We start from the raw sequence: 23,977 nt of genomic DNA, 5'->3' as shown, positions 1-23,977 counted from the left end.
ATAAATGGAAAGATATTTCACCTGGAAATTGATCTTTTGGTGGAGCAAGAGCCGCCTTTTTGACGGCCCTCTTCAGCGGATTAACAGCATCCTGAGGAAAAACAGCCTTTGGGTCACTTGCAATAGCCTTGAGTTCATTTGGGTCAAAGTTCTTTCCCATACCAACTGGGATAATCTCCACACCTTTCGCGATAAGACCAGCAACAGCATTAGGTAAGGGAATTTGTTTGTCGTCCTTTGTTTGGGCACTTCCAACAAATACTACCAGAACCTGTCCAAACAAGCAATACAGGTAGAACGATTAAAAAACCTGCCAGTTAGTACAGACACAAAGACTAAAAATGTGATCGATATTTTACAAGAAGCCTTGATGTGCTAGTTCCAAACGCTCGCGGTCGCCTTGTCATTTTTATCGATGATTAATTTTGTCTCGCTTTTGAAAAGACGAATGGACTGGGGTCGGGAAGGAGTGCATATATCCATACCAATAGGGAATAACTCTGATCATTAAAGTCAGGTAATTTTCATCTTCACTAAGGAACTTAGGAACACGAGTGTGCAACACTTGTGTTTTGATTAGATTTGATTTAGTTCCTCAATTCCAAATTAACATAGTACAAACAGAAACATAACGTACCCGATAACTCTTGCTTTTTCGATCAAATGAGTAGTAATTAATGCCTGAATGAAGCTGCTTGCCGTTACAACTTAATTAACCAGAGGTAAGGTTTTCTATTCCTTTTCTTACCTTGGAGACATCAATACTTCCCCCTTTGGGGCTAAACAAATCAGAATCCACTGTTTGCAATCCCTGGCCAAGTCTTGCGGCACCCTGGTCATGAGGAGTTCTGTCAAGTAATTGTTTGACTGCCTCAGGTGTACGATTTCGTCCATCAAGAGGATCGTTGAAAGTGAAAAGAACTCTACTGTTTGGGCTGTAGGTTGCGGCGCCAACACGGGCAAGCCCGTCGCTGATGTTAAAGGTGTCAGCAATTTGTTTTGCAATTTCAATTTGGGCAAGAAAATCTGGGTGACTGATCTGTCCTGAGCCATCGAAAACGAAGCCAAGTTCTACTGGTACACTGGTGGTATCTCCTGAAAGAGACAAGTAAACCCAAAGTAGGTTAAACGCAATACTTGTGCAGCTACAAACGGCAAAATAACATGGATGATTTAACTCAGTTGTATAAAGCCGGAAATGCATGCTCTTTATACGGAGAATCGCAAAAACAGAGCCTGATAAATTCATTCAGGATACTTGGAATTAAAGGAATGATGGTGGTGGGAATGTCATTAACAGACGTGTGTTATACCTGGTTTGTCGCAATTTGGAGCTCCAGGTTGTCTTGTGTTCGTGATTTCCTTTCCATTTGCATCAACACACCAACACATTGGCCCACCACTTTGGCACTGTGTATTATTGTAACTTCCATCTGGTTTGCACCGAGGAACATAGGCACCTAGTGGAGCATTGCCTGTTGGGCCGAGAACCTGTTGCCTATGTGCTTGGCATGGCGTGTACCAAACTAGAGGGATTGTGGCAAAGCAAAATAATTAAATGTTATTAATTTGTTACTCTTAGTTAATTGATTAGGCCCATATGATAAGAGAACACCCGGAGATCATGAAGATCGCGTTCAACAGTTCATAGCGTGTAACTGACTTCCAGGAACAGGTTCTTAATAAACGTAAATCCAAGAAGTAATGCGAATAGACTGGCCTACTATTACTGTGTCGGAGTTAAACTACAGAATCCGACCTTTTCTCTAGGTTAAGCGGGACTTGAAGGAGAAACAACGGAAGATTTTACATCATAAGTTTATTAGCTTACCCGGAGTGACGCAATTTGGTATTTTCTTGCTTTGGGTCTCAGTGAACTCAAGTCCATTTATGTTGACGCACCAACAGTTACCAGTGTGAGCATTGCATTGAACATCTTGGAAACCTCCATCCGGACTACAGTAAGGAACATAATTCCAAAGTGCCAACTTTCCTCCAGACCCTCTCTTGACGCGATCTTGGCATGGTGACAATGGAACTGGATACAAAAGACAAACGTAATAAGGTAATTCTATTCACGGTGTACAGAAGAAACGCTTTAAGTACCAAAAAATGTATGTACAAGTTGGTTGTTCAAGAGTTATTACAAGTCGTCTGGAGTACTGTTGATAAGGAAACCGAGCGAGATAGAAAATATGCATCTTATGAAAGCTGTACTTAATATAGAGTTGAACTTAGGACTTTACCTGTTGCAGAGCACTTAACGACTCCAAGGCTTCTAGTTCCCAGAACTTCCTCACCATTTTTGTTCACACACCAACACTCTTCTGTTGACTTGTCACATTGCACATCACTATAAGAACCATCAGGTTTGCACCTGATCCGAGGTGATAGAGAGGATGATGACTGAGATTCAGCTTGTTTTTTCTGACAGTCCGATTTCGGTTTGACTGTAAACAAAAGTAGACTAAATGTCAATGAAGATTGTTGTGTCTGGATACCCTCCTCCTGCCTTTAAACGTCCTTAATTGTCAGCGTGAGATAAGAGAAGCATAACGAGATGGGATATTTTTAGCCAGCGCTAAACTTACGCTTAGCGATAAAACGCTACTTTAAAATGGAGATAAAAAACGAAAGCAGTGCTAGGACATCCAAATGATGACCTCGTTAATAGAACAATTGGCTGATAGCTAATATGAAGCAAACATATTTTGTAATCTCATTACATTCAACCATGAATGAAGAGTCTTTATTACCGTGAGTGTGCGTACCACTGTATAGTATTGATTTTTCTTTATATCATAAACTTACCTGCATCATCATCGCAGTTTGGCAGACCATCTCTTAATGAATTGACACTGGTGCCTTTTATTTGATTTCCATTTGCATCCACGCAGTAACAGGTGCTAAGGTAACACTGCACCTTACTGTAAGTCCCATCCGGATTACACAACGGAACAGAACGGCCTGCGACCGGGTTTCGCCAGCTGTCCTGGTACTGCTTCTGACAAGATGTTAGTGGGTCTTCTAAAGTCGTAAAATGGTATATTATTAGATATCGTATGATAATTTAAAAACAAAAAATAGAAAAGGCTTTTTTAATTCTCTCACTTACTCTGTTGAGGGCACTTGACTTGATCTTTAGACCTCGTTTGAGGTATTTCTTTTCCCTGCTTGTCAACGCACCAGCATTCGCCACTTGATCCATCACACTGTACATCTTCATAAGTTCCATCTCGTTTGCATCTTGGAACAAACTTTCCTCCATCTATCAGACTTTTCTGGGCATGCCTTTCGCATTTTTTAAGAGTGTCGTCTTTATAGAAGGAATCAATAAACAAAATGACAATTATGTATTGCACTGGTTTTTGTCGTGTAGTCTCGTTTTCGCATGGGAAAATTTTGAAGTCAGTCGGACAGTCAAACAGTCGTCAGACAGCCAGACAGTCAGACAGTCAGACAGTCAGACAGTCAGACAGTCAGACAATCAGTCAGTCAGGTCAGTCAGTTACTCAGACAGTCCTTCCGCCCTCTGACCGTCCACCCGTCCATCGTTCAGTCAGTTGATCGGTTGGTCGGTCAGTCGGTCGGTCGGTCGTAAGGTCGGTCCGTCCGTCCCTATGTCAGTCAGTCAGTCAATCAGTCAGTCAGTTAGTCAGTCAGTCATTCAGTCAGTCTATCAATACAAAATATATATAAATTAAAAGTAAAAGTCAGGTTGCACCAACCTGGATCTTCACACTTGGGCCTTCCTTGGCCAATGTTCACTTTGGTGCCAGGAATACTTATTCCATTGATGTTTACACAGTAACAGACAGAACCGAGACACTGTGCCGGTTCAAAGTTTCCATTTGCTTTACAGCGTGGTATAAAAGCTCCTGGTGCTGCGTTGGCCGAGTTATCAGCTCGTTGCCTCTCACACTTTGTAAATGCTGAGTAATGAACAAAACTATTATAAGACAGTTGAAGAACTTATTAGATACAAAGACCTCTATGTTTCTGCTTCATGTTCCGATTGGGGAATACACATCAGGTCATCAAAAACTCGTTCAGGAATTTATTTGGTTGGAGTCGCTAAAACAGAAGTGTCGCTTAGGTCCAACAATTTAAACCTCGGACGTACAAGGGTGGAGGTGGATGCCACCCCTCCATAAGGTTTTTTGAAAGTTTTCAAAAGATTTATTCTAAGATGTTGAATTGAAACGTTCAGTAGCGGTTCATCCTTTGCGGAAATTTTAGAATGTAAATGTGTAATTACGATTTTTGACTTTGCTAAAGTAACCGCAAACTCCCAGTAGGTGTGGCCAAAAATCTACTTTTATACAGTGCTCTATTTTTTATACAGTGTCTTCATCAAATTGCAGAAATTTTTGAATGTTTACGTTCCGTGAGCATTTTCACTTGATTTTGTATTAATTTCCCTTTTTGGGGAACTTTTAGAAAATAGTAAAATCCAAGATAGTGGATTCAACCCGGCGGATCAAGTGACGTCATTTGACACCATTAGCAACAAAAATGGTGTCATCTTGTAGAGCAAGCTCAGGGTTACCTACCTAATGTAAATTTATTCTGCTGTGCCTTCACAGAACGAGAACCCAAGGGAGGTCTTTATGTGATCAAGAAAGAGCTATGGAGATTGTATACCATTCAGTACTTAGAAAATATTGGACGGGTAATATAGCATTATGATCAGCTGGCACTGGTTATTGCGGCTCTAAGCCATGTCAGTCGTACAAGAAAGGTAATGAAACAATCTCATGGATTTCAAAAAGGACTGGCAGAGTTGGTAATGGATGATGAAGTCGGTTTACAAATGCTTCTTTTAGTCTTCTGACATAACTTAAAAGATTTTAGAAGTGTTTTAGGGTAGTCCAAATAACTGGAGAGTCAGGGCAATAGAGTAAATGTATAGACATTAGAATCACCTGGATCAGGACCACACATGAGGTCACCATCTGATACATTCTTCCTGGAGCCATATATTTCGACGCCATCCTTATTGACACAGAAACAGTATGACTTGTGGCACTGCTTTTTGGAGTAGCTTCCATCTGTTTTGCACCGCGGTAAATATCTTCCTTTCAACAGCCAATTTCTTGACTTTTCTGCGTATTCCTTTTGACATGGTGTTGGGTCTCCTCCTGTTTACAAGGAAACGTAAATATTATTTTTCACACACAGTGGACTGCATTATCAACACTAGAAATTTGAGAGTGAATGTAACCACCCTAAAAAATAGCTTACCTATTGCAGGACACTTTATAGAGCCAGTTGTTCTGGTGTCAGTTATTTCGTAACCATTTTGATCAGCACACCAACACTCCTTGGACTTGTCGTCGCATTGGATTTCCTCGTAGTCTCCATTAGCCTTGCATTTTGATCCTGATCGTTGTGGGATGACTAACTGATCGTCACCATTGTTATATCTCTGGCACATTGTCACTTCAGGATCTGTAATCATTATTCGTCAAAAGTCACTATGTAAATATTTCAGTGCCTCAAGCATTCGCTTATCAGATGAGTTAGTGATCAGTGATCAACTAAGCGTCTTGCCTGTTCGATTCACTTCCTCTATTGTCTACGTTATGGCATTAATGTCTGCACAGTCCAGTTTTGTCATGATGGCTTTTTACAATAATCAATAAATTATTCACACTGTTTTACAGGAAATCATCAGCCTTTTCATGGAAGGCACATGGTGAACTGCGACCACTTACTAGATGCTATTACTTCGTTACCTGCGTCTCCAAGAGAGCAGCTCGTGAAACTAATAATGACTCTAATAATGACAGTTTGGTAACAAGAACTTGAACGCGCAACTATGGCTCGCTGCAATTTGTACTGAAAATAACTGTGAAATCTCGTTTTTGCTGTTTGCGCCTAACGGTTCAAAGATTCTAAGGTTCCGCCGTCTTAGTAAATAGCAAGAGTGCGGATGTTTAGATGTCACAGTTTCAAATATAAATCGTATTGAAACTTTCACAAAAACCACATTCTTTGGAATGCGTGTTGGTGTAATCAGTGCTACCTCTCTGTGAAATAGAGGATACTTTATGTCTCTTACTAGTACCAACCGTTTGTAATCGCATAGGCAATTTTGGGATCGGTATCAATATCACTCTCAGGGTTTGTTCTGAAGACGAATCTTCCGCTACTTGCAGCTCTAACGGCATCAGGCTTATCTGCTGACGGATTTGTAGTTACAACATACACTTCGACACCTCTATTCTTCAGCTGCGTTACAGGGTAGATCCATTTGTCCTCAGGCGGCCATTCTCCGTTGATAAAGAGAACAACAACCTACAAAAAAGAAAACCCATAGAAAACCACATGTTTAAAAGACTGAAAGCTTTCCGCATAACTTGTATCTTGTTGTTGGTTTTTTTAAGTGTAGGATATAAATGACAGTACTGTTATCAAGTGATCGTCCGTGAGTAGGCCAAGCCGATAGTTCCACTTCCACAAGGTGGAAATCTCCAATGTCCTTTCACTTAACTTTGAACCTTTCGTACTCTCACGTTTACGTACGTTAGTCAGACACAACAGCTCTTTACAAGTTTACCATCAACTGCAAGCTAACGTCAAGTAAATTTCTAATCTCACTGGATTCGAAAAACATTCCTTACACTTTTATGGTAAAAAAAAAAAAAAAAACGTACTTGTTTAGTCGCCGGGCGTGATCTGTTTCGTGAAGTGAAGAGATCATCACGTGCCACCTGGAATGCAAGGCCAACCCGTCTGTCAGATCCTCCTAGTTGAGCAATGCTGTTGATCCTCCCCCTGACTACGGCAGCACTGTAGGGTCGATCACCCGCCGTAGGGAAGGGAACTGCCACTGCAGCTGATGAACTGAATGGGATAAAGCCAACGTGGGTGCCACTTTGGGAGACATCGAAGTTAGCAATAATAGCTGAGATGGCGTTCAATGTCTTTTGCCAGTTAACAGTATCTGATGAATCCGCTAGGAAACCAACGTCTAAGGATGGGATGTAGCCTGAATGAAACAACGACGTTAGCTCGCCATCATTTAGTCTCCAACCAATAAAAAGTGACAGTAATTTTATTATAATCCAGTACTTGGTGACCACGCACTAAATCAGAGGTTTAATTTTTAATCCTATAATGTGTCCATTCCCTGTCAGATTCAAGTAGTTGGCTGTATTGTGCTGGGAGTAACTATTTTTATTGACAGTAAAAGAAAAACAAAAAGCACAGCAAAAGAAACCCGGCCAGTCCAATATGATCAATGAAACGAAATGTGATGGAAACGTACCTTGACGTATCATACCATTCAACTGAGAAGCAAGTATCGGCAAACTACTAGTTTGAGTCCTGAAGACATACTCTGGCCTTGATGCTATAGCTTCCAACTCCGATGGTATCACATTTGGCCCAATACCAACTGAATATATGTCCACTCCAATATCGTTGAGCTGCGCTGCAAGATCAGCAAATGGCCTCCCTTTCGTAACCTGAGGACCGCTAGTGACCAATATGGCAATCTGTAGGAAATCGTGGAACCATTTACATATCGGCAGAATTTATGCTTAAGGACTTTTGTACTAATTGTTTGTGTGCATCAAGAATGCGCACCTAATTATCACGCCACCTCATACATCAAACGCGCGCTTAACTTACAAAATGAACAACAATGGTGCTAGTGGCCCCTATTACAACGCTTCGTTAAGCTTTATGAGTGCTTCGAAAGCCTCTTTAGGAGTTACATTTATGGATAGGATAAAATTTCTAACGCAACAGAGCCACATATAGAAAATATGATAGAGAAGGTCGCCTCCGTTGACTCATGCGATATCCAGAGGAATCAGATTGGGGAAAACTGTGTAAAGTGGACATGGAAGTAGTTGCTGCTAAAGGGTTCCCATACCTTCTTGGCATCTGGTCTTGATCCTCCCCTTCTGGTAAAGAGAGCAGTGGCAGCAAGTGGTAGTGCTAAATCAATGCGTCTCTCACCTTGAATCTGAGTTATACGATCGATGAAGGTGTTGACAGTAGAAGGGGTCAAGTTTTCATCTCTAATTGTGTTAAAGTATAGTGAAATGGACGGCGTAGATGTGTATCTCATTATTCCAACTCTTGCACCATCTGGTTTTGCGGAAACATCAAGCCCATTAACAATTCTTTTTAAGAAATCGAGCACAGCTCTCCAGTCGTCTGCTCCAAGTGCAAGGGTTTGGTCAAGAACGATTCCAACATCTAAGGGTCTTCTGCCATCTACCGAAGAAGAAAAGAGTGAATTAGCGTCAAACTATAAGGAACTCAGTAGCTTGGTTGAGTTTTGGGACTTTTAACTGAGAAGAAAACAATGAAGATAACTGGCGGCCTATGATTCAGGCTTACCTGGCCGTGGAGCAGTGCAGTTAGGCTTTCCATTGGATAATATCACATTACTCCTGTATATCTTTACGCCATTTGCATCCACACAAAAGCACTCTTGGTTTGCGCACTGTAGCTTGTCAAAACTTCCATCAGGCCTGCAACGCGGTGTATAGCTTGAGGGATCTCGTCCTTGATATTGTTTTTCACATGGTGTTGCTGGCTTGCCTGAGATCAATACAATGTTTATGAATTCGTTTAACTATGTTTACTCCCAACCATTCAGTTTTAAGATAGAAACATTTTCCTTCTCATGTCTTGAATGACTATACGAGGAATGTCTGAGAACTTGCAAACTTTGATGAAATCTGATGTTGACGATACTGCCTTTTTAAAATCCCTATGGAAACGTGGGAACTAAATGACGAACCAATTCTGTTTTTTTTTTTAACATCTTCGGCCTCGACGCTTATTAGCAATGCCTCTCCAGTAACCTATCATTAAGAACAAAATTCATTTCCTCTCAGTAATACTTTTTGTGAGTGTGTTTCACTATCTGCGTACGTTTTTACCAAATAGGCTACTCTGCACTTTTAAACATACCAGCTTGAGGACATCTAAGATACTTGGTAGTTCTTGACCCTGTCAATTCCGAGCCAGACGCATCTACGCACCAGCATTCTTTAGTCAATGACTTGCACTGAACTTCTTCATACTTTCCATCTGGTTTACATTCAGGTCCACGCATCATTGATCCTTGAGAACTGACTTGCTGGGCCTGACAATCCGTAGGTTTTATTCCTACAAAAGAAGAAACCAATGGGCAGTTATTCAGCGGTTGTGTTTGCGAAGAGGTCTAAGAATCTAAGGCAATAAGAAACGAAAATAGATCTTTGGACTAGAAGTATTCTATTGCAGCTTCATGGAATATTTGTTACAAATAGTCGAAATATATATAAGGAGCTATCCAGACATAAATGTTGTAACTTATAGAACTGAACCTTTCAACAAGTAACTGACAATCATTAGATGACCCGCCTGTTCGTAATAAACTCAAACACTAAAGTTAAAGTTTTCTCCAAGCATATTATTCTGGTACTACGGTGATTAATTGTCTTAAATCTCAATACCTGTCTCATCACAAACGGGCCTTCCATATCTGACATTAAGGCGAGTGTCGGGCCGTTCGTCTCCATTCTGGTCAACACAGTAACAGTATGACATATCACACTGCAACGGCTCAAAGCTTCCATCGGGTTTACATTGTGGTATCTTCGCATGAGGGGTGTAACGGCTAATAGCATGTTGATAACGTCGTTGACATTCTGACAATTTCTTGCCTGGTTTGACTAAAAACGAGAGAAATGAGGCAATGTTCAGTGGTCTATTAGTAACCTGAAACATTATCGAAAAAAGTTTAAAAAGTTCAACTAACTTGTTGCATCGCGAGCTACAGAATAATCAAGATTTAAAGCATTTTTCGTTTCTGTAAATGCCATAAGAGTGGGAGGCGCGGTGGCCTCATGGTTAGTGCGCTCGTCTTCGGATCGGCGGTCTGGGTTCGAGCCCTGGCCGGGGACATTGTGTTGTGTTCTTGGGCAAGACACTTTACTCTCACAGTGCCTCTCTCCACCCAGGTGTATAAATGGGTACCGGCGAACCTAATGCTGGGGGTAACCCTGCGATGGACTAGCATCCCAACCAGGGGGGAGTAGAAATACTCCTAGTCGCTTCATGCTACAGAAACCGGGACAAGCTCCGGCCTGATGGGCCACTTGGCTCGCATGCAGACTTTACCTAAATGCCATAAGAAATAACTTGACAATATTTTAATAATTATTTTCTCGGATTTTAAATTCACGGATATGATGTAGAAATATAATGATCAAAAGCCCAATAAGACATCCTTTGTTCCAGAGGGACTGACTTGAACATGTAAATGTTCCAACCTTTTAATTAAATCATAACATTTAAAGCCCGACAAGCGATTTTCTACCTGTTCTGGTGTCATAATCAATGTCAGGTGTAACTGAAGGAAAATCGTCTCCCACATATACATTTTCGGTGATATCATTCAACTGTGTGCTGTCAACTGATGACCCTATTCCAACAGCATAAATCTCAATCCCTCTCTGGCGCAGTTGTCGCGCTGCTGACCTCCAGGAATCTCTGTATTGGGATGGCCATCGTCCACTTGTGAAGAGCATCAAAACCTAGGTGGCACAGCCAGTAACTCAAATTTAAGTTTTGATAAGCTGTCATAATGGACAGACCTTGTCGGGAATATCGCAAGCATTGCGCAGGTAATAATGAAATGTAACCAGTAAAACCTTTTTGAACTTGTTTGTCATCCTGTCGTCCATTGTATTTTTGGCAACAACTCGCCCTTTTTAGTAGTTACCTCAAATTTATTGTGCAGTTTTTGATCTCGTCTACTTGTTTTGCTAAAGATCTTCCAAACAGTCTGATCTGCGAATGTTTCACTAAAGCTCTATACCAACAATACATAGAGGGCTTTCTCCTTAGATAGCAAAAGTAATAAATAATAAATAACTAAATAAATAAATAAATGAATGAATAAATAAATAAATAAATAAATAAAGCGTAACACACTCTTACATATTTTTGTCGCTAATGTTAAATAAAGAAGCATCACATAATATACGTGTACCTTTCTGACATCTGCCCTTGCTCCAAGCCTGGGTGTAAAGAGCTCATCTCTGGCACGTTGAAGTGCTAGGTCAATTCTTCTGCCAGATCCGCCCTGTTGTGGGGTTCTGTCTATCAATAAATCCCATCTTTCTGCAGTATTGAATGGAAAAGCTATCCTCGCGCCATCGCTGTAGGTTATTAAGCCAACTCTGTACCTTTCGTCGGAAACCTTGAAATATCTCTGAGCATTCGCCGAAACGTATCTCCGCCAGGAATTCCAGTCTACTGAATCAGAGGAATCAACCACATAAGCCCAGTCCACGGGTCTTGCACGCAGTGTTAAAGGACCTATCAATTAAAACGTTATGAAAGTTACTCCATCTCAATAACGGGTTTCATAATACCCATGAAACACTGGCATGGGAGCTATAGCAGAAATAAAATAAACAGAAACACATTTTCATCAGCAGTATTGCACCCTAACTGAAAACAGCGATAAGAAAAAATAGCTTAGAATATGTAACAAACAACAACTTCAGTTCACTTGGCTTTCAATGAAAAAAAGTGAGGTAAATGTTTTTGTCCCTTCGTAACTTTATTGATCTGGTGCTGTATCTGTCTAAGTTGGAATACATTTCACCTTAAACGACTAGTAGCAACGTGACCAAGAAAGGAAGAGAGAAAGAAACACCACCACCACCACCACCAACAAAAACAACAATGGCCATGCAACTCCACCTCTTGCAATCTCATTAACAAGCTTGCGTGTTGGTTCGGTACGGTCATCATACGATTTCATGATGTAGGCATCTCTTGACGGGTTACGCACAATGCTTGCCAACTGCGGTAGTCTTACAGATGACCCGAATCCGGCAGAATAAATTTGTATGCCTCTATTTTGGGCATCCCGGACACTTCGCAGCCAGTCCAAGCTCTGTTGGTCCCGCCACGGCGAAGCCGTCAGAACAACTACCACCTAAAGACAAAGGGCATAGTTAGCAAAGCATTCGCAAGTTTCAATTCACAGACAGTAGGTTTTTAGGACAGCTTAACATACAATGTAAAGCTTTGCATGACAGGGATGGCAGGTGCAGAGGTGCATGTCTGACAACACTCTGCCTGTCACACAGCCCATGCTTACCCTTTTCAAATCCATAAATTTAAGGAAAAAAAAAAGAAGAAAAAAACTGCATTGTGCATCTTTAAAGGAAATATACCAAGATTACGCGATTTTACCATGTTATGAGCGTGCCTGCAAACGTTGGCCCTCCCTAGGTGTCAACAAAACAAACTTAACGTGGAGGGGAAGGTTTGATATTTTTCCAACACGGAGTTGCGACCCCAACCCCCTCCCCCTTCCCCCCGCAGCCGTAGAAAAAGAAAAAAAGTGAAAAGGTTAATCTCTGGTTACTCTCTTTTTGTGCGTCTTGGTTGCAAGACGCCCAAAAAGTCACATAAGAAAAATACTTTACCTCTGGCAAGTTTTTTCTCGTCTTATTATACTGTGTAATACTGAATGAAAGTGAAAGTGGTTTTGAGATTGTTGCCTATGGAAGGCTGAACATTTTACCTGTCTTAATCCGACTCTTCCACCCTGTTGAGGTGAAAAAAAGCTCGAAAGCAACTGCATCGCTTGAGTAAAACCTGCACTAGTTCCTCCTTGTTTCTGGATTTGCCCAATAAAACTCAGGACATCTCTTCTGGTGTCTTTAGAATTTAGGGGCATCACAACTTTAGCTCCATCACCGTAGGTTATCATTCCGAAACCGATGTTCGAGTTTACCACATCATAAAAGTACTCAACCAAATACTGTATGTAAGTTAACATCCTATTCCAGTCCACGGAATTCGAAGAATCCACCACAAAGCCGATGTCTATCCCTCGAGGGTCACCTGTGAAGAAGTTTGATTACGTTACATTTCGAAATAAATTACGCATAAAGAGGTATTCAGCTCCTTGTAAAGAGATCATGCCAAGACATCTTCGAGGCTTCTCCTAAGAAAGGCGGCCTACCACACGATTGTGTTTAAATAGTATTTCCATTTCACATCCATTCGATTTAGTTTTGTGCAAAATAACGACATTAATACTACACCAACACCAAGAAACCGAGCGACCAACCAGCCAATCTCTATACTTTTGGCATGGCTCTACATTTTGCACTCAGTGCTCGTCGCTTTGAACAGCTATTAGTTTAGAAAAGCTATTACACAAACTACTCACTTGTTACTCCCGTTGGAATAACCCTAGGCATAGAGTAGCTCTCTAACAAGTAGCTGTAACTGGGTAGCAGAGTGATGTTTTGAAGTTGCTCCTTTTGTGCTCCTGGTTTGATACCGTATCCATAAATATCCACTCCTCTGCCTGTGAGAGACTTCGCTGCTTCTTGCCAGTCTTGGCTGTATTGAGATGGCCAGCTACCTGCTGCAAACACGACCAGGACCTATAGCAAGCAGAAGACAATAAGATGCTATAATGAGTCAAAATTGCAGTAACGTTGATAAGTAAATTTACCAGTTAACAACAACCCATCGTTAACATGTAGGACAAGCTATAAGAGGTAAACAATAAGAGATAGATTGGACTGCAAATGGTCACAATGATGACGGTGTCTATGGTAGACGGCAATAACGTTGTATCTACATAAGCACAGGTTTGGAAGCTGTAGACAAATGTGTCGAATTTGCGAAATACCACACTTGAGTCAACAATCAGGCTGAGTACCGATATGGTAAGATAAAGACGTGCTAGACGAAAGAGGGGAACATGTAACAGGAATGTCGGACAAAAGAGTGGTATTTTTACCTGATTGGCGTCTCGTCTGGCCCCACTCCGAGGCCCAAACAAGTCCGTGGCAACAGTTTCAAGTCCAAGGTCGATTCTCCTATCGTCTCCTCCTTGCTGTTTAAGGTCATTAATTGCTTGCCAAATGCGATTTTTATTGTAGTTTATACTGCTAGAAGTGGGGAATGGTAAAGCAACTTGGCCGGATGATGCGAAATACACAATGCCAACATGATCACCATCGAAAGAAATGTTCCTTGTTCCAACATAACCTTTCAACAAACTCTGCATTTTACTCCAGTCCACGGCTGAGGACGAGTCGACTAATATACCAAGGTCCATAGGAGGTTCGTAGTCTATACAAAAGAAAGTATGAAAGTATTTAATAGCTGGACAACCAATAGGCCTTATCGACAATCCATTCTCTGAAGAACGCGCGAAAATGCTCGACATGCATGATGGAAAACTTGTGAAGAACAATCAGTACATGAACAATATCATTTGAAGGAAACAGATTACACAATGGGAAGCACTTAGACAAATGAATACTTTAAATACTTTTAAAATAGGAATTCATGCTGAAAATATCCAGAGTAAGGACCCTTCCGAGGATCTTTCTTCTTTAAACCACTCTCGTGATGTAGGCTTCGTCATTAAAGATTAATTCTTATTATTAAGGTTAGGTGTACTTGCCTCCACGGATAGATTGTATTAGCCTTGGTCTAACATATTGTAGATCGTCGTACGAGTTAGATAGGAACCAGTATCTCCTTCCAGAAGAAATATCCCTCATCTGCAAAAATGAGGTTGATGGCCCAACACCAACAGAGTATACTTCTACCCCTCTGTCCCTTAGAGAGCGGAGAACTCTGTTTCTATATGCTTCTGAATCACTGTCGTCTTTCCACGGGCCGCCAGACATCACAATAAGAATCTACGTAAACATCATTGCAGTCTCAGTAAGAGCAAAAGTGTTGACCCCCAAAGTGGATGGAATAGGGCAAATAAAAGAATGGGGCAAGTGTACCCTGCTTATTTACTGGGAAACTTTATTCGAAGCACTTCACTATCAGACACGGCCGCCGTTTTTAACATTCATTTCGAGCAAGCGCTTTTGTCACGCCTGCCTAAGAAGCGATTACTGAATGGAAATCGCATTTGACCAGCTTCGCCCACAAGAGATCTGGGAAGGAGAGTACCAAACAGGCAATACAAATACCGAGGCAAGTTTCTAGATAATGCACGTTTGTGGCAAATGTGATTGGCATACAGACGGATGTCAATAGTTGCATACCTTCCTTGCGTCATCTCTTGCCCCTGCCCTGGTGCTAAACATGTAGTCAGCCATATCGAGGCCTTCGTTGATATTCCTCTCTTCTCCGCCAAGTTGAACAATGGCATCAATTAACTGCGCTGCGGCAGCCTTGGTGTAACCGGCATTTCCATGGCCACGGAAATCAAAACCAAGAGCAGCTTCAGCGCCATACGATATAAAGCCCACATGCCCCTTTTGCGCTGAGATATCCAACGAGTCAATTATGTTCTTTGCAAAGCGGCGGGTTTTGTCCCAGTTCACAGACGATGATGAATCAGCCACGAAGGCAATGTCTACTGGCCGTTGAACGTAATCTGCATAAAATAGTTCAGGTGTAAGTTAATGAGGATAGCCACTTACCTTTTGATTTGCCCAAACTGCGGATTGCCAACAGCTTCCTTAGAAACTAATTTCTCTGCTTAGAAAAGTAGCGTAGTATGTGCTCTGCGTTTCTCTATTCTAATGAGTATTACAATCATGTGGCCAGCCTTAAGCAACTGCAGGTAATTTTTCGCATGCCACTGAATAGGTGAATTCTATAGTAGCCACGAAAGAAGGGACTATTCGTGATATGTAAGTATTGTATCTTTTAATGCTACTCACAATCTCAATGAAAATGAAAGAAATCAGTCTTTTATGTAACATCCTTTGTCATCTTACCTCCTCGGATAGCCTTCACCAGGTCAGGTCTTCTGTTGTCCATGGCGTCGTAAGAGCTGACTCTAAATATGTCCCTGTTGTATGGTACTACATCTTGAAGCTGCTCTTGCAATGGGACAGAGTCAACAGAGAAAGAATACATATCAACGGCAAGATTCCTTAAATTATTTGCATAAGACGTCCATTGTGACTGATATTGAGGATCCCAATCACCCCCTGTTACGAGGACGAGGACCTAGAATGGAGAATGATATTCATCAAAAAATGATTGCGATAAATTAAAAAGTACCCTGCATTGAGGATCACTTCATAAATGCACGTAAAACTTCTGAGGATGTCCGAAGCAGTCAAACTTTCAATTTAAAAGATGGTATAAACAATATCCCAACAAACAATAAGAAGTTTATAATTTGTCGTTTTTCCTCAGAATATGCTTTCAGTCGTTCTCCCTGTGACCACACCTCAAACTTAGTTGTCGAGGCTACTTAACGTCAACTGTATCTCTAAAGTTCACATGTCCACTTTATGTTGACAGAACTTCAAAAATACCTTTCTGGCATTTCTTCTGGTAACATCACGATTGGAAAATAGATCTCTATATGTCATAGTTAATGCAAGGTCAACTCTTCTCTGATTCCCACCAAGCTGAGTTATTCCTCTTATCTGCTGCGTGATGCTGTCGCGTGTGAACGTGTCCCGTTTAGGATCAATGAATGAAAATGAAAGTACTGCTCTGTCACTGAACGAAACAAACCCAACTCGCACTTTGTCTTCGGCAATGTCAAACGATTCTACCAGGGATATTACAAAACGTTGCATTTTCGACCAGTTGACACTATCCGAAGAGTCCACCACAAAACCAAGGTCCAGTTTCAGTGGTCTTACTGAAAAGGACAATAGGAAAATTACAATCTTGAACAAAGATTACACGATTGCAAGCTTATGGTGCAAAGGGCTTTTTGTTCACCATCATAACTGTCTGATACCACCATTTTATTTCAATTTCTAATTTTGAAAGATAACTAAAACGGTAAGTAACTTGGGGTTCATACTACCTAATATAAGTGCATAGAAGACAACGTAACAAAGTATTACGCATAGATCTTAATGGTTTAATACATACTTGGTCTATAGTCAACTCTAATGAAGAGAACACAAAATAAAAGAATCCACGGGCAGATAACATTACCTCCAAACACAATCTGTCTAATCATTTCAGGTCTGTAGCTGATCATTTGTTGATTTGTCGAAGCAGAATATGCTTTGGATGGGAGCCCGCTGATGTCTTGGAAATATGAAGCTCCATCCTGTGGTAGAACTCCTGTGATATAGGTGTCAATTCCACTAGTCCTTAGCTGGGCAGCGGCAGACCTCCAGGCTGGGCGATAGTAAGGATTCCAGGATCCACCAGATAACACAATAAGAATCTTAAAAAAAGTAACGTTTTCCATGACATCCAATGTAGTCACATTACTTGCTACATTAAGTACAAAACATAAGACACCAAGTAACACAACTGTAACACAAGTAACACAACTTTTCGGGAGTTCCGTTCTTCAAGGGAAGTTTTCGGGTCGGAGGGCGGGGGAGGTGGGTTTAAACGAATCATTTACCTCTTGGCGGATGGAAAGTTCCCAAAAGTAATGTTACATGACTACTAATAATTAATAGCTGTTTCTAAATTAAGGCAAATTTTAAGACAAACATCGTTGCTTCACCTGTCTCGCTCCTGTCCTTGCACCATAACGAGAGGTAAACAAGTCCCTGTAGGCCACCTGCAAAGCTCGGTCAATTCTCTGTCCAGTGCTGTCTGATTGCCGCATACCATCGATCAGTCGTTTTACACCAACTCTTGTATAGTCAGCATCGAATGGGAAGGAAATCCTGGCATAATTGCCGAAGACGATAGCACCGACACGTGTTCTACTAGAGGAGATGTCAAATGAATCAGTGACTGCCATGGCGTAAAACAGGATACTACTCCACATAGCATCGGGTATTGATGAGTCCATAGCGAAACCCAGATCCACTGGATAATCTGAATAGGTAACAGCAGGCGCATTATTTATACTTTGCACAACCATTTAAGTCTAGTTCGCATAGTGTGATCGTCCGGGTGAGGGTAGTTCTGAAAAGAACTGTTGGTGGTGACTGACGTTTCGACAATCTGATCGGAAGTCATCTTCAGAGTCAAGTAAATAGTGTTTGCCAGGCGATGATGTTATTAGTCTGGTCCGTGCTTGGTCAGTTTAGCCATGATAGTATTGGCTGGAAGACTCGTGTAAAGTTTGTCATCAGTCATTGGTGGGTTTCGATCCGTCTATTGTTAGTCAAATTGGTCGGTTTTTGGTCCGTCTATTGTTTGTCAAATTAAGTCGGTCTGTTAGAAGTCCGTTTGTCGGTTTCGTTTCCGTCGTGGATAAGTCGTTTATAAGGCGCCGGTAGTTGTTGACAACTGTTAAGAGGCGTTTGTTCTAGGTTAGTGTACCAGCTTTCCCGAGCCAGTCGTTGAAAATACTTTGTACTGCAGGTTAAGCACTGAGCAGAGTCCCAGTAAATTTTGTGGTTTGCCAGTTGATGATGCACAGCAATGCGATTGTTGGCGTCACCATTTCTTGTGGCTCGTTTGTGTTCAGTCAGTCTCGTGTTAAGGTTTCTGCCAGTCTCACCAATGTAGGAAGCCTGGCAGTCGGAGCATTTGATCTTGTAAACTGCTCCCTGTCTGTTGTAAGGTTCGTCCCTGTCCTTCACGTTGGTCAGTAAGTGTCGTAACGTAGTTGTAGGTTTGTGGGCTACACGAATGTTCAGAACTACCCTCACCCGGAGACCACGCTATACGAACTACGGATACTCCTGGGTTCAAACTATTTACTATGGTGCATTTAAGTCTAGTTCACACCTGCCCCATTACGAATAAAAATAAATAAATATTCATTATATAGCGCCATTTTCCACTAATTGTCCATGGCGCTTTACAATACTTTAAAATTAAAATCCTAAGTTTAAAATCCTAGTCGGATTACGACACTACGACACAACGACATGAACATAATGACATGAAGAAGGACATTAGGTCGCTATGTTTGCAGTATGAACGTCCTGACATGATGACATAATAACAACATACCAGCATAAACATAGCGACATAAGGAAAAAAATGGATCTTTTCATTGTGTCTTTAAATCAATGTTCACATCACCAACACAAACGATTAGGTCTTTATGTTGTTATGTCACTAGTGTGAACCAGACCAAATCTTCATGTAGCGTACGCTGTTCTGTTCTTATTTTCCTATCACAGCAAAATGATATTTACCTGGGTTGAAGAAATTTCTAGGGAGCTCAATATAGTTGTACGACCGAACATAATCAGCATATGATGCAAGTCCCAGCACCTCGGCTTGTTTGAAACGTGGGCCAGCTCCAACTGAATACATTTGAACACCATCCTTCTGAAGCCTTCGTGCTGTGGGTATTATGTTGGCTTGAGTAGAGCCTGGTACCTGAGGCGATGCAACTATTATCAAAAGAATCTGCAATGGAACAAATACTCCATCACCTTCGGTAACGTTAGTGTACTTACTCTTCACTTTTGTCCTAATTCCCCGAGGGTAATGGGCCCGATCGGTCCTCACTTTAAAGTGATCATAAAATAAATTATTTTAACAAAATTATACCCTCCATTGGGATGAGACAATCCTAGATTTTCACTTACGGTTTTGCAAGCGAGAAAGACTAATATCCTGTTATTGCACGTCTGTTTGACAAAGGTTAAGTGAAATTCGTGTATGTTACTAAAGAGAACCCAAAATGATAGCACAATCTGTTAAAAAAAGGCCATGATTGTTAAGCTGGTGTGGTATGTCCAGGCATAGTCTAGGGCGAAGTGACGAAGATGACTGCATCGGCGAATGAATAGCTACAATAGATTATCGAAGAAAACAAACAAAATAAAAACAATTGACTAGCTCAATTAGTTGTAATACACGTACTCGTCTGGAATTTGGACGTGCTCCACCCCTGGAACTAAAGAGATTATCTCTCGTAAAGTCGACGGCTGTATCTATCCTTCTGTCAGTGCCGGGCAGGCGATAAAGTGAGTTCACTAGTCCTTTTAGTCGTTCTTTATTGAGATTTGGACCCCAGAGAAAGTTGAAGTCAAAATGTATGCGAGGACGAGACGCGTAACTGACGACTCCAACTCTTGTTCCATAACGTGCCGGGGAGATGTTCTTTAGAGCATCAATAGTATTGCGCATATACCACAAAATCCGTTGCCAATCGCCGGGCCTTATGTCTGATGAAGAGTCCACCAAGAAGCCAAAATCCAGAGGCCTTCTGTAAGCTAAAGAGAGACATTCATCCTTGGCATAAATACGTATGGGTTATTGACCAAGTGTGAGGTCAAGATGGCTGGATATTGGCCAAGTTCGTTTTTTGCCTGTTTATGGACCGAGACGGAGTCGAGGTTCAAAACCACGCAAAAAAAGAACGAGGGCAATATTCAGCAATCTTGACCGAACAAGCTTGCTCAATAAAGGATTTATTATATGGCTTTCAAGGAAATTTTTCTTGCAGGACATGGCGGGTAGTCCCGAGCGGGCAAGATAGCTCCATCTTGCCCGCTCGGGTAGCCAATCACAGCGCAGGATTTGATTCATCTTGCCCGCTCACGGAGCTGGCCATGTAATAAAATGCAGTATGCCCATAATAGACAAAAATGTCCGGTCACTTACTGTATGATGTGTTACATGTTGGGAGTTAGCAGCAAATAATAAAGTGTAGTGTACTTGAATGCTGAGTATTTGGCGTTGATCAAATTTGCAGGTATTCCTCGAAAATTAAATACACCTTCAGCTGAGCATAGTTTAAGAACGGATCGAGTTTTTAGCGTGACATCATTGTTTATGGAATGAACACTCTTTACACAATAAGTAATTATTAAACCAATTAGTGGTGCTTTAAAAAGCAATACAAAGGGGCACAAAAGTTATTAAATATTATTTCGACCAACAAAAACTAAGGCCCGATTGGCCGATCACGTCTTCTACTTACATGGAGGACAGGTAACGGTTCCCCTTGATCTCGTGCCATTGATCTCTGTTCCCTGAATTTCGACACACCAACAGTACTGTCTGTCGCACTGCATTGGTTCGTAGTCCCCATCACGCCGACACCTTGGAATATACGCTGCAGGCGGACGACTTCTTACAGCTTGCCAATACCTCTGTTGACAGGATTTACGGTATCCAGCTAAAATGGAATTAAAGAACATAATGTAATACTCTTAACAACCTAAGGTAGAACATGTCTTCTTCGGATTAACCTGTAATTGTCTTTTTTCGTAAATTTACAATAACGTTATTTTACAGCTCACTTGTATATGTACACTTGGGCTTTCCAGTCTCTAGGAAAGTTCTGGTGTTGGCGATCTCCTGTCCATTCCGGTTAACACAATAACAGTGGGAACGGTAGCATTGCACGGGGCTGTATGAACCATCAGCACGACACCACGGGATAAATCTATCAGGTGAATAACTCCTCAGTGCATCCTGGTACGCTTTCCAACAGGCTGTTACTGGTGCTCCTATCCAACAAAAAAATCGTATTAACCTTCTTTTAAGCGTTAATGAATAAAATATAAAGGCAAAATTTCGCAAACACTATTTGATAAACAAACTATAGAGAATTTTTGAACTAACGTAGTTTAGCAATTACCTCTCCTTGGACATCTTATTGGGTTCCTGCTTCTAGTTCCGGGTATTTCGTTACCGTTCTCATCAACACACCAACAGAAGATGCCGTTCTTCTGGCACTGCACTTCTTCATAGCTTCCATCTTTCCTACAACGATACACGAAACCTGCTGCCGTACTAAGCGATGGAAGAGCTTTCTGCTGGCATGGGGTCAGTAATCCACCTGCGAAGAAGTGGTATTGGTTAGTTGCTGAAAGACTATCAAACCTTTACTAATTAACAATTGGTAAACGCCATAGCGTGCACTATTGAGTTGGACGCACGCGGGAGGTTGCTAAGCACGAAAGAAGCGTAAGAGTCGCACGAGGCTATAGCTGAGTGCGACTCTAGCTTCTTGAGTGCTTAGCAAACCTCCCAAGTGCATCCATAACTCAATAGTGCACGTTATGGCGTTTACCATTTGTTTTATAACATAACATTGAGACATTGGAACAACAGAAGTCCTTTTATTGGGCTACATCGCAAACAAATGTTCGTGTAGTCTTACATGACAAGAGAAAACAAGTGCGCGAAAATTCATTCATGACAACCGACTGCACACCAGTAACTCGATAAAGTTTTATCTTCAGACAACTGTGAAGACAGTTTCGCATTTCTGGCAGAAGAACGTCGGCCATTACTTTGGAAACAATGTCTGTCAAAAGATTTGCTTTGTAAACATTAGCACACACGTCAGCAGCGTACACCCATGGGCAAATAGTAGACGATAAATTAACCAATCAGAGCGCGCGCTTTACTTTAGTTATGTTATAATTAACAATTAGATTATGAGCTCGAGATTTCAATGAGGTGATAGTTGATGAGGCCGAAGGCCGAATCAGCTATCACCTCATAGAAATCGAGAGTGAACAATCTAATTGTTTTAGTAGAATTCTTACTAAAATTTACTTCAAATAACTGTTTCCAATTATTTCTTGACGTATTATTATTAGTCGCTCGGATTGAATTGTCATTTAAGTTGAAGTTGGGTGTGTGCGCGCGCATTAGTTTCTTCAACAATTTCAACTCTTTTAAATGTCAAGAAACTGTAAAAGTCCTTCATTTTGACTTCTCAAGAATTGAATTATCCATTTGCATCACAATTTTCCTCCAAAACTTTGGAAAAACGAAAAAAACGTCGCCATTTCCTAGAAGACCTCCACCCACTGCACGGTGATGGTTGATAGTATTCAATGGCTCAGCCAATCAGATTACAGCATTTGCATTAGTATACAAGTAGAGTTCTACTAATGGGGAATATTCACTGATTTTGCCTAACTGTTACCAGCGATAGGTAACGTATAATTTAACTTGTGTGGACACGTATAAATCGATATGTATAGATGAAAAAAGTGGAAATAGTGAAAAAAAATCGTTACCATCCTTGGAACATTTTGGTGTTCCATTACTGCTGTAAACGCGTGTATTCCTGACCTCTCTACCGTACTGATCAACACAGAAACAGTAAGATCCGTAACACTGACGCCAGTAATATCCACCATCAGGTTTGCACCAAGGAATGTATTGTCCAGAAACTGGGTTTTTGGAGAGCTCAATGTAACGTTTTTGACAGTCAGTGTAATTAGGTTGGGTTGCTGTTGAGAGACATATACAATGCTAAGCGTCAGGTAGGTTTCCAGCGATTATTTTTCAGCAGCTGGCAGTTTCTTCGTTGTATTATTAGCTTGCTAACAGTGATCGGTTCGCGGTCGTTGTTACGTTTGATCTTTACATTGTTACTGCCTGTTCTGTTCCAAAATGTATTTCAGACCGATCAAAAGTAGACCTTCTATTTCAGACCTAGGAGCTACTCAGGGTGGGGTAACTATTTGAAAAGGGCTTCCCATTCGCAAATCACAAGCGATAAATAAGATCATAGACAACAATGTTATAGATAGTTATAACTATGTGAAGTATAGCGCAACTTGCCCAAAAACACAACGCAATGATTCTGGTCGGGATGGAACCCGGACCGCTCATATTGTAACAGGTCAAAATCCCGGGGGGTACTCCCTTATATGGGGTATATAGGTATGTGCGGCCCCAAAGGGCGAGGTTTTTCAGCCGTTTTCGTCATAAATAGGACATCGATTTTGGCCATTTTGGTCATAAAGAGGGTATGGTTTTAGCATTCTAGTCTTGAATTGGGTATGTTTCTTAGAAGAAGCTGAGTTTTTTCATCATTATTAATAAAACCGTCAACAAAAGCCCTTCATAACTTATGTTTAGGGCAACTGCGCCAGCCGCAATGGTCATAAATAGGGTAGGAAAAATCGCAGATTTTGGTCATAAATAGGGAAAGGCTTTTGGGAAGTGGGCCGCACACCCCAACCCAACTTTTCTGGGAGTACCTCCGGGGGTCAAAATCCATTCCTTCTGGCTTACATGCCTATATACCTAACATAATAAAGTGCCCCCCCTCCCCCCCTCCCTCCGCCGTCGCGGCTTTGTACAGCCAGTCGCCGAAAATAGTGGCCCTTGCAATCAATAATATATC

General features: G+C 41.3%; 1 protein-coding gene across 4 annotated transcripts in view; it reads right to left on the bottom strand.

The window, feature by feature from the left end:
- Positions 1 to 23,977, bottom strand: part of LOC110054999 (uncharacterized) — a 60,625-nt gene that overhangs the window by 20,608 nt on the left and 16,040 nt on the right. For 3 of the 4 annotated variants that reach the window (XM_089276606.1, XM_089276603.1, XM_089276604.1), the window contains exons 12-46: positions 22,860 to 23,075; positions 21,464 to 21,664; positions 21,123 to 21,332; positions 20,801 to 20,998; positions 19,738 to 20,090; positions 19,062 to 19,278; positions 17,465 to 17,784; positions 16,936 to 17,173; positions 16,296 to 16,630; positions 15,747 to 15,981; positions 15,066 to 15,400; positions 14,465 to 14,705; positions 13,793 to 14,127; positions 13,211 to 13,430; positions 12,557 to 12,879; positions 11,725 to 11,962; positions 11,006 to 11,334; positions 10,331 to 10,547; positions 9,465 to 9,683; positions 8,938 to 9,135; positions 8,359 to 8,562; positions 7,886 to 8,232; positions 7,274 to 7,502; positions 6,660 to 6,994; positions 6,075 to 6,300; positions 5,245 to 5,451; positions 4,926 to 5,141; positions 3,729 to 3,932; positions 3,116 to 3,316; positions 2,812 to 3,027; positions 2,247 to 2,450; positions 1,832 to 2,038; positions 1,314 to 1,526; positions 749 to 1,095; positions 22 to 271 (exon numbers count right to left, since the gene is read on the bottom strand). In XM_089276606.1, the coding sequence (XP_089132732.1) occupies positions 22 to 271; positions 749 to 1,095; positions 1,314 to 1,526; positions 1,832 to 2,038; positions 2,247 to 2,450; positions 2,812 to 3,027; positions 3,116 to 3,316; positions 3,729 to 3,932; positions 4,926 to 5,141; positions 5,245 to 5,451; positions 6,075 to 6,300; positions 6,660 to 6,994; positions 7,274 to 7,502; positions 7,886 to 8,232; positions 8,359 to 8,562; positions 8,938 to 9,135; positions 9,465 to 9,683; positions 10,331 to 10,547; positions 11,006 to 11,334; positions 11,725 to 11,962; positions 12,557 to 12,879; positions 13,211 to 13,430; positions 13,793 to 14,127; positions 14,465 to 14,705; positions 15,066 to 15,400; positions 15,747 to 15,981; positions 16,296 to 16,630; positions 16,936 to 17,173; positions 17,465 to 17,784; positions 19,062 to 19,278; positions 19,738 to 20,090; positions 20,801 to 20,998; positions 21,123 to 21,332; positions 21,464 to 21,664; positions 22,860 to 23,075 (8,784 nt within the window). The remainder of the gene's footprint in view (positions 1 to 21; positions 272 to 748; positions 1,096 to 1,313; positions 1,527 to 1,831; positions 2,039 to 2,246; positions 2,451 to 2,811; positions 3,028 to 3,115; positions 3,317 to 3,728; positions 3,933 to 4,925; positions 5,142 to 5,244; positions 5,452 to 6,074; positions 6,301 to 6,659; positions 6,995 to 7,273; positions 7,503 to 7,885; positions 8,233 to 8,358; positions 8,563 to 8,937; positions 9,136 to 9,464; positions 9,684 to 10,330; positions 10,548 to 11,005; positions 11,335 to 11,724; positions 11,963 to 12,556; positions 12,880 to 13,210; positions 13,431 to 13,792; positions 14,128 to 14,464; positions 14,706 to 15,065; positions 15,401 to 15,746; positions 15,982 to 16,295; positions 16,631 to 16,935; positions 17,174 to 17,464; positions 17,785 to 19,061; positions 19,279 to 19,737; positions 20,091 to 20,800; positions 20,999 to 21,122; positions 21,333 to 21,463; positions 21,665 to 22,859; positions 23,076 to 23,977) is intronic. The other variant, XM_089276605.1, reaches the window with a different exon arrangement.

The sequence above is a fragment of the Orbicella faveolata genome, unplaced genomic scaffold, assembly GCF_042242905.1.
Source record: "Orbicella faveolata isolate gen_17 unplaced genomic scaffold, um_ofav_v1 contig_46, whole genome shotgun sequence".
NCBI classification, from domain to species: domain Eukaryota; kingdom Metazoa; phylum Cnidaria; class Anthozoa; order Scleractinia; family Merulinidae; genus Orbicella; species Orbicella faveolata.
Note: the sequence above shows the minus strand (reverse complement) of the source record. Positions and strands in the feature narration are given on the sequence as shown.